Source organism: Oncorhynchus clarkii, chromosome 32, assembly GCF_045791955.1.
Source record: "Oncorhynchus clarkii lewisi isolate Uvic-CL-2024 chromosome 32, UVic_Ocla_1.0, whole genome shotgun sequence".
Classification (NCBI taxonomy): domain Eukaryota; kingdom Metazoa; phylum Chordata; class Actinopteri; order Salmoniformes; family Salmonidae; genus Oncorhynchus; species Oncorhynchus clarkii.
The window spans coordinates 8640832-8651728 of NC_092178.1; the positions used below are offsets into that span (position 1 = coordinate 8640832).

Consider the following 10897-nt stretch of genomic DNA (forward strand, 5'->3'; position numbering starts at 1 on the left):
GACCGCCCCCTCACAAAACGGACCGAATTCCCACTGCTACTTTTCCTTGGCGCCTCCTTTCCTTCACGAACCCTGGTGCGATGCGCACTGCTCCTCCGTAGAAATGGAGCATTTGAGTAGGCTGCTGTTGCTTAATTCATACGCGTGCATTTTGGATCATTCTTTATGCTTTAGAGTAGAGTAGTATTTATTATCCCCGGGGGCAATTCATTTTGCAGCGCGTAATAAGAACACATGACAATAGACACAAACATAATATAAATACAGCAATATATGCACAACTACCAGTACTATAGTATAACGTATTGAGAAAGCCGATTGCAGCTGGTATGGATAGTTTAGACTTAATCGTGAACTAGTAGGTGAGATGCGTACTGTTGACTGACTGACCAACCCCATTTTAATAGTACGCTAGCCTGTTAGTGGTCTCAGACATCCTTTAAAATAGGCTACATACCATGGACGAATATGGTAGGCTAAGCTTATCTTAAAATAATTCCGATTTCTACATGCTTTGAGTGACAAACAGAAGAGGCCTAAACCCATACAATCATATAGGTATTTAAATGTGCCTGGGAAACTGTGATACATATACCAATTATATACGTCCCTACTCATTCAAATGAGCTTTAATGGCAGCAATTAATAATTGTGATAACTAAAACATTGGTTGAACTTGGACATAAATTATATTCCCATAGTTATTCATTATTCTCATTGCTAAGGAATAGTTATTTCATTGACAGCGAGGGCATTTATTTCAACACGGATGGAATACTGTCCAATTAGTACTACGCCATCTTGTGGCTAAACAAGGGCACATAAACACCAAACCTATGGCCCGCAGTGGGTCACCATCCGTTCTTGTTGCCACGATAATTGTGTAGTAACCCGGTTGCCAGTCTGATTCTGCGCTTACCAAATCCGTATCGCTCATTATCACGCCAAACATGTTATTGCATTGCATTTGGCACGACTATGGAGCCCCGAAGTGGAGGTGTGTCATAATACCCATAAAACCTAGCGGTCCACCATTCATTTTCTCGTAGGGAAGTTTGGACTCTTAAAATAAGGGCTGTTTCGTGTTGGCGTACCCTGGCGTGACGTTTTGATAACCATGGAAATCTCTCTTGGACAAGGTGACTGATTAACATATTAGACTCAATTTACTCTGGTTTGAAATTGCTTATTAGCATTTCATTTGCTGGTAAATTGTTGATGGAATTTATAGCTTTAAAGGAATGATTAGAATAGTCCACTCAGAAACCATATAATTGTAGAAATGGACAAGAACCATAACGTTGAGTTGAGTTTATTTTTATTTACAGGGACAGTACATTAATCAACGTTTCAGTAAAAGTGCCGGTTTTAGCCAGCCGGCTAATTTTCAACCGCAGTCCCTGGGCAGGTTATTAAAAACAATTACAATATAGACAATAGCAACATAGGACAAGCAAGACATAGCATACAGACAGAGCAACATAGGACAAGCAAGACATAGCATACAGACACAGCAACATAGAACAAAAAGCAGCAAGACAAAATTCATAAAAGCAACAAAGTGTTTCCACACCGCACAAGCTACATACAACACACAGCTAGGGACATGCGTCTGTGTTTTGCACAAGATTTTCCCAACTTAAGAGCTCGTGCTTTCTAAGGATGTAACAGAATCATAGTTATAATTAATGTGTGTAGTCAAACAATGTGTCTATTATAGTGTCTTGAGAGGACAGGGAGTGATTCTCACGGTGTTTTCACTGCCCCTAATCTTTGTCGGCTGGGAAGCAAGACATTGTGTGAATGTGTGTGCGTAAAATGAATGCAAATGTATTGCTAAACGTCACCTTGACCTACAGAGATTTACACTGTTAACAAAATATCACCACAGGGTAAAATCCCCTATGGTTAAAATGAATGGTGGAAAAACCATTTCCGTTTTGACTGCTAGGTTTTATGGATATGACGACTCATATCATGTGGGACTCAAAAGATACGAGAGGTTGACATGATAGCACACCTGGGACCAAGCTAGTGGTAGTAAGTTCCAACTGCACTAATCTCAGCACCCAGAACTAAATGTCTTCTGTGGAAAAACAAAACCTACAACTTCCAACAATTTAGCCATTTTCCTTCAACTCAAAGATGTCCTCCTAGCCAGTTCTGATACGTTACTGTTGAAAAGTAATATCCCCAGTATAAATAGAGTAAATTACACACACACACACACACACACTCTAAAGGGTAAAATGTGTATTATTTAAGCGACAAGACAAAAACTCTAAACATTCCAGATCAGGCATTTTTTATTTAAGTAACTGGGTAAAAGGATTTCCCACGAAGTGAAAAGATGCAACAATGGAATAAAACAGCTACCACCCTCGCACAACATTGACAGCACAGTATGCTAGTATTGATACAAAGTTTAAGACACTTTACTATACAGCACATTCCCATTTCAACTTAGAAAAATCTATCCAAGCAAATACCCTCGAACTTCCTTCACATATTTAATATTTTACAAAACACCTTAATTAAAGAGACTACTGGAAAAAGAAGCAGAATGACCAACAAAACACTGTATATGTAAAAGAAATGGGGAATAGTGAGTGAAAGACACTGAGCATGAGGAGCCTGTTTTTTTTTCTACAACTATTTTATCAAAAAACGAAAAGGGACAGACGCAGGGGTGGGGGATAGGGGACGAGAACAAACAGGGGAGGGGGGGGGGGGGCACGACTGCTGGGTTATGTTGCCATCCCAGCTCAGGACTCTGATAGAGAGCGGGAGCGAGAACGAGACGCGGAGCGAGATTTGGAGCGGGATTCTGAGCGAGAGACAGAGGGGGAACGGGAGCGGGCTTTGGCCGGGGAGGGAGATGGAGATTTGGACTTTGACTTGGGTTTGGATTCGGCAGGGGTGTGGGAGCGAGAGCGGGAACGGGCGGCCCCTTTCTCAGCTGCAGCTCCCTCGTCATCGCTCTTGGCCGGCTCGCGGCTCTTTGAACCCGACTTCCGGGAGCGATCCTTAGCCGCTGATCTGGAGCGGGACCTGGATCTAGACTCCTCCTTCCGGCTCTTCTTCCCTTCTTTCTTGCTGCTCTTTTTGCTCTTGCTGCGGCTCCTGCTGCGGCTTTTGCTGCGGGCCCCGCGCCCCTCCTTGGCCTTGTGGGCACCGTTGGTGCGCTCCTCATCTCTGCTGCCCTTGGTCTTGTCCTTCTTGCTGTGGGAGCGGCTACGGGAGCGGGAGCCAGCACCCCTGCGAAATAGAAAGGAGCAGACAGTTACCTCATATGCACTTGAAATGAGGCGATGTAGAAATAGCCACCACTCCCCTAGCACTAGCTGGTTAAGACATCTGTCAGGACATCTGGGGAGCTACATAAGGTCCGTATTGAGGCAAGAGCTCTTGGTAAACAGATTTGAAGAAAACCACAAATTGTAACTTGTTAAGTCTTCAAAAGAAAAGTTTACAAAGAGATCCCCTAGAAAACGGCACCCTCTTCCCTATATAGTTCCAAACGGCACCCTCTTCCCTATATAGTTCCAAACGGCACCCTCTTCCCTATATAGTTCCAAACGGCACCCTCTTCCCTATATAGTTCCAAACGGCACCCTCTTCCCTATATAGTTCCAAACGGGACCCTCTTCCCTATATAGTTCCAAACGGCACCCTCTTCCCTATATAGTTCCAAACGGGACCCTCTTCCCTATATAGTTCCAAACGGGACCCTCTTCCCTATATAGTTCCAAACGACACCCTCTTCCCTATATAGTTCCAAACGACACCCTCTTCCCTATATAGTTCCAAACGGCACCCTCTTCCCTATATAGTTCCAAACGGCACCCTCTTCCCTATTATAGTTCCAAACGGCACCCTCTTCCCTATATAGTTCCAAACGGCACCCTCTTCCCTATATAGTTCCAAACGGCACCCTCTTCCCTATAATAGTTCCAAACGGCACCCTCTTCCCTATATAGTTCCAAACGGCACCCTCTTCCCTATAATAGTTCCAAACGGCACCTTCTTCCCTCTAATAGTTCCAAACGGCACCCTCTTCCCTCTATAGTTCCAAACGGCACCCTCTTCCCTATATAGTTCCAAACGGCACCTTCTTCCCTCTATAGTTCCAAACGGCACCCTCTTCCCTATATAGTTCCAAACGGCACCCTCTTCCCTATAGTTCCAAACGGCACCCTATATAGTGCTCTACTTTTGACTGAAGCCCTACAAGCCCTGGTTGCAAGTAGTGCACTACATACGGAATAGGGTGCCATTTGGGACACATATCAGGGGTAACCCTTGGGTATGGGTCAGGGGTCACCCTTGGTTATGGGTCTATGAGTTAAACGTTGCCTGCACTCTGAGCCTCACCTGGAGCGGGAGCGACTGCTGCTGTCACTGCGGCTCTTACGGGACCTACGGCTCCTGGAGCGAGACCTGGAGACAGAGGGAGGAGAACGTAGATTCACGGTAAGCCTTGTACCTTGAGGGGTTAGGGTGATGCGAGTTCATATGTAATTGTGAACTGGTGGGAAAGCAATTCATTTGTGTGTGTGTGTGCGTGTGTGTGGGGGGGGGGGGCAACTGAAATCTCCACATCCCCTCTAATACAGAGACCATGTTTAAAAGCAGAAATTCTACTCAGTCGCTGATTAAAGATTGACTGACCTACAAATCATCTTGCATAATTCCATACAACTACTCATTGTGGTTTGTAGATAAGCCAGTCTCAGTGTGCATTACAAATGGTAGTCTATTCCCCGCAGAGCCATACGGGCCCTTGGTCAAAAGCAGTGGACTAGAGTGAGCTTTTTGGGACGAAACCCCACATTCTTATTTATTTACCGGGAGCGGCTGCGACTGCGAGAGTAAGAGCGCTTGCTCCGCTTGGCCCCGGGGCGGTCCTCAATCAGACGGATCTTCCTGCCGTTCACCTCTGTGCCGTCCAGCTTCTCCAGGGCTCTCTTCATGTCAGAGTACAGCCTGAACTCTATCACGCCCTCGTTCCTGCGCCCCTTATTGGTGTCAGCATACGTCACCTCACCCGCCTGCCTCATGTAGTCCTGGTGAAGGACAGGAAAGGTGGGGATTAGGTGAGAAAACCAAAGATCCTATTGAATTAATATACAGCATTTAAATGTTGTATATGTTAGACATGTGTCATGATATATACACTGCTCAAAAAAATAAAAGGAACACTAAAATAACACATCCTAGATCTGAATGAATTAAATATTCTTATTAAATACTTTTTTCTTTACATAGTTGAATGTGCTGACAACAAAATCACAAAATGTATCAATGGAAATCCAATTTATCAACCCACGGAGGTCTGGATTTGGAGTCACACTCAAAATTAAAGTGGAAAACCACACTACAGGCTGATCCAACTTTGATGTAATGTCCTTAAAACAAGTCAAAATGAGGCTCAGTAGTGTGTGTGGCCTCCACATGCCTGTATGACCTCCCTACAACGCCTGGGCATGCTCCTGATGAGGTGGCGGATGGTCTACTGAGGGATCTCCTCCCATACCTGGACTAAAGCATCCGCCAACTCCTGGACAGTCTGTGGTGCAACGTGGCGTTGGTGGATGGAGCAAGACATGATGTCCCAGATGTGGTCAATTGGATTCAGGTCTGGGGAACGGGCGGGCCAGTCCATAGCATCAATGCCTTCCTCTTGCAAGAACTGCTGACACACTCCAGCCACATGAGGTCTAGCATTGTCTTGTATTAGGAGGAACCCAGGGCCAACCGCACCAGCATATGGTCTCACAAGGGGTCTGAGGATCTCATCTCGGTACCTAATGGCAGTTAGGCTACCTCTGGCGAGCACATGGAGGGCTGTGCGGCCCCCCAAAGAAATGCCACCCCACACCATGACTGACCCACCGCCAAACCGGTCATGCTGGAGGATGTTGCAGGCAGCAGAACGTTCTCCACGGCGCCTCCAGACTCTGTCACATGTGCTCAGTGTGAACCTGCTTTCATCTGTGAAGAGCACAGGGCGCCAGTGGCGAATTTGCCAATCTTGGTGTTCTCTGGCAAATGCCAAACGTCCTGCACGGTGTTGGGCTCTGGCAGTGCTCCTCCTGCTCCTCCTTGCACAAAGGTGGAGGTAGCGGTCCTGCTGCTGGGTTGTTGCCCTCCTACGGCCTCCTCCACGTCTCCTGATGTACTGGCCTGTCTCCTGGTAGCGCCTCCATGCTCTGGACACTACGCTGACAGGCACAGCAAACCTTCTTGCAATTTATTGCCAATCAGTGTTGCTTCCTAAGTGGACAGTTTGATTTCACAGAAGTGTGATTGACTTAGAGTTACATTGTGTTGTTTAAGTGTTCCCTTTATTTTTTGGAGCTGTGTGTGTGTGTGTGTGTGTGATATATATATATATATATATATGCAACCTATGTACTTGTATGGGTGGGAAAACGGCAGGAAATCTCAGATTTATGCATAATAGTTTGTCCTATTGTACATTGCTCTGTCACTTTGTTTTGGTACCGCCATTAGCAGAGTATACACATGAACCCAACTTTAGCTCCAAGACGGCGGAAATGAAATAACTAATGAAAAAGTAGATTGTGCCGATGGGCACATTGAACCTTACCGCGCACCGTAGTTTAAAAAAAAAAACACAGTGGATAGTGCTTAAACACTGATATCATATGTGAATTCTGCCATCTTTATGCACATTTGTCATTATGGGCATTTATTCAATTGTAAACAATGAATCTTATGCAGTGTTGGGAACGTCACTTTTAAAACGGATTGTTAGTTCCATTATGTTTAACCTTTATTTAAACTAAGCCAGTGAGTTAAGAAGAAATTCTTATTTACAATGACAGCCTAGACCGGCCAACCCCGGACGACGCTGGGCCAATTGTGCGCCACCCTATGGGACTCCCCATCACGAACAGGTGCGATACAGCCTGGATACGAACCAGGGTGTCTGTAGTGATACCTCTTAGCACGGAGATGCAGCGACTTAGACCGCTGCACCACTCGGGAGCCCATTAGAGGTAACTGGTTACGTTACAGTGTTACTTACTGTGGAAAGTAACTGGTTACATTACTTTTTGCGTTACCAAAACTAAAAACCCTCTGAAGATGCCTTGCGCGCGTTGGGCCTTCTTATGCCCAGTAGATGGCGCACAGTAACTTTGAATCGCTTGCATAGCCTCATCCATAATCTATAACTCTGGCTGTACCAACACGTAATAATGACTGACGCAAAATAAAAATATATTTTTACTTTACCTTCTATAAAAAGTAGCATTACTTAAATTGACAAACTAACGCATTAGGTTACTCGTAACCACAAAAGAGTAAATCAGAATACTCTAAAGCATTACCCCAACACAAACGTACATGTAATTTTTTGTGTGAAAAGGGCTCAAACGTTCTCCAAAACGTTAACGTAGGATGCCGAAATTACAAGGAAGAGAAGAGTATTATCATAAGCGTGGCTGAGTTAACGGGTCACCGTACCTTCAGGTCCTGCCAGCTGCAGCGGCTGGACAGGTTCTCGACGATCAGCCGATAGTCTGTCCTTGCCGGTGGGCCATATCGGTCTCTGCCACCACGCCCGTACCCACCCCCGCCTTCAAGGTAACAAGGACAGAGCAGCAGTAATTACGGCAGGGGACACACTGATGACAGCCTCAATACTAAACCTCAAAAAGCTGCCTTCTGTAAACAAAATGGCCACTTATAAAACGGGGAGGGGCGGGTAAAGACAAACACAAACTATCCAAAAGAAAAAGATGAAAGGAAATAAAAACCTGTACACATTACTCTGGTCTAGAAAACTCTGCACATTTTCCATCAAGAACACTGACATATCCCTTCCCTTCAACAAGATCTAAACAAATAAATGACTACCTGATTCAAGTTTGGGTAGAACTAAATACAAAAACTGTACATACAAACTTAAAATCAAAATGAGAAGCTAGATTAAAAAAAATAAAAAATTGGCTGAAGACTGTACTTACGGTGACACTAAAGTTAAAGTTTCTAACTAGCACATCTAAATATATATATATTCACATTTGTTTCAGGCACCTATAAGAGCTCAACCCACATCTGTTCCTAACCCAATGGCATCCTCACCACCCGGCCTGGGACTAATGGGACAAGCGGTCTTCATTCACATTGGCTCCCTTTTTTGGTCTGCCCAGGGGCCCAGAATGGTCAAACCACACTCTTGGTTGGAAAGGGGACACCATGGCCAGGCCAGCAATAGGGGCAGGCAGTCAGCAAAGGACTCTTTTAATTAAAACATTGGAGGTTCTTTGTTAAATCTTTACCTTTATTATTCAACATTCATTTTTAAATTAAACAAAAATAAAAGAATCCTTAAATAAAACAAATTACACAAGATTCTCAAATTACTCAAAACAAGATTCTCAAATGACTCAAAACAAGATTCTCAAATGACTCTATTCAAATCACAATTCATTTATCTAGCAAATATTCTACGGTAGTAAATCTCAAGCTAGTTTCCCTCTGATTTGTTTCCGTGAAACAAGTTAAATCAAGCATACCGTCTCCCAAGATAACGGCATGTCATTGGTGGCAGTGGTGCATGTAATTCGAATTCCCTCAACTACTCAAGTGTAAAATGTCTTCTCTACACCCATTAGTCAAACAATTACAGTGGAGTACCATGAAGGGCTTAGTAGTAGGTCTGTAGTAGGAGCTCCGTGAATGCTAGAGAAAAAGGTGGTTCTCTAACCCGGCAACCTGTCCTACACGCCTGTATGCTAAGGAGACAAGTGGCCTATTCAAGAGTGGAGTCAGAACGATGGCAACCACTTCTCCCTGAAACTAGCTGAAATTACAGGAAATGGGAGAGATCTTTATGTAGAAATGCCCTCTAAAAAAAAACAGAAAAACAACTGTGTGGTGGAATCATCCTTTTACAGTGTGGTGGGAATGTGGAGTGAGCCGAGCACAACCCAAATTACGGATGACAGTGCCAGCTGTGACCATGTATACCAGTAGGGTACTGCTTGTGTATACTTTTACTAAGTTTCCATCACTACTATCCCCAAGGAAGTAACAAGCCTTTGAACAGATTAGACACATCTTCAAGACGTAAAACCACTTAGGTAAAGAATGGACGACAACTGATGCTCATGTGGCAGCATTAACTATATTTGAAACATAAAATTGTGCTTTGTGGTTGTCTACCTTAAGTTGAATGCAGTCGGCCTGGATAAGAACGTCTGCTAAATAACCAAAATGTTAATGTAAAAGAACCCAAATTACATGAACTACAACCACCAAGGACAAACTTGAGATGTTATGCAGTAGTGGCCTATCCCACATACTAACCACTGCCATGTTGGCCTCCTCAGTCTCAAATCCCCACTAATGTTAAACCACCACTGCATTGTATACTTACTTCTTCCACCTCCTCCTCCGCCGCCACCACCTCCTCCTCCGCCTCCTCCTGAGCCATAGCTGCCGTCCCTCCGCGGCCCCTTTGTGTGTTCCACAATAACCCTCTCCCCACACAGGTCTTTCCCATTCAGGTCATACACAGCATCATCTGCATCGCGGGGGTCATCAAATTCAACAAACCCATACCTTTACACATAGGAGACAGTATGTTAGGCCAGAGATGAGATGGCACATAGATTTGGGATCAAATGATGTGAGTAGTTAGAAACTACTAACGCCAGACCCAAATGACCATTTCATATATCATAATGCAACATTTTATAATCTTCTCATATGTGCCACTATTACTGCAGGGTGTTAGAGGGGCCACATTAATTCCACTTGTAAGTATGGTCTAGTTCAGAGTACTGTTAGCTAGCTAAGAGAATATTGAGTTTAGTCAACATTGTGTTTTGACCCATGTACCTACAGTAGCTAACACATGATTTTGACTGCCATTCATACTGGTGGTTAGAGTGCTTGTAAATGGCCTTGTAAATGTTTGACCCGTCCACCAGATACCATAATATGCCAGTAGACACCATCATCGTTGGCTGTACAATCATTCCGCTACACTCGCAATAACATCTGCTAACCATGTGTATGTTGTGACCAATACAATTTCATTTGTAACGCAAGCTATCTACTGTAACTATGTTACATAAACAGTATCTACCCGGCGCCAGTTAGGGAGTAAAAAAAAATCATTTTCGTAACGTTATGCGAGTCAATATAGCATTCAATTGTTGTTTGAAGATGCTAGCTAGTTAGCTAACTTAGTTATGAGGAAGTCATACACGTGAAACTAAGGTTACCTCTTCAGACACGTGGCTGCGATTTCATTCAAAGAAAAGAGCGCCTAGTGCGTTTTAGCTGGCTTGCTAATTAACTAACTAACATGGTATCCTCGGTCTAAACACAAACACGACAATGAGGTGCTCCTAGCAGTTTAGCTAGCTAGCAAAACACGATTGACGCTAGCTACAGTATGTTAACTCCTTAACCCACGCTAGTCAACTTTGCTTTTATAGCAAAAACGCTTCTCAAATTCTTAACTAGCTAAGTATATAATAACTAGGTCTTCAAACTAAAGTAATTGACGTGAATCTTCCAATAAACGTCAATTAAAACATTGATTCAAGAGGCTCGGGCCTAGCAACGAGGACTAGGCCACAAACACAACGCGGCTAGCTATACCACAGAGCGAGACGAGGCGTTCATTTTGTTTACCCGTTTTTCAGGTCAACTTCAAGTATTTTCCCATAGCCTTTGAAGAACTTCTCCACGTCCTTTTCTCTTGCTCGATAGCTCAATCTTCCAATGTAAACTCTCGACATGTCCCCGTGCTGATCTTTGTGTCCCTTCACAATCTCGGGAACACAGTGGCGCGTAGGGAAATGTTCTGCCAATGTCAATGACCACTCAAATCCCGCCCACCAGGCCTGAA

General features: G+C 44.1%; 1 protein-coding gene across 1 annotated transcript; it reads right to left on the reverse strand.

Moving 5' to 3' along the window:
* Positions 1–2288: 2288 nt before the first annotated feature.
* Positions 2289–10876, reverse strand: LOC139391832 (serine and arginine rich splicing factor 4). Its single transcript, XM_071139419.1, has 6 exons — positions 10681–10876; positions 9413–9597; positions 7495–7607; positions 4849–5066; positions 4375–4440; positions 2289–3258 (listed from the first exon to the last, which is right to left on the reverse strand). The coding sequence occupies exons 1-6, from the start codon at positions 10785–10787 to the stop codon at positions 2766–2768; spliced, it is 1182 nt and encodes a 393-aa protein (XP_070995520.1). The 5' UTR covers positions 10788–10876; the 3' UTR covers positions 2289–2765.
* Positions 10877–10897: the final 21 nt, after the last annotated feature.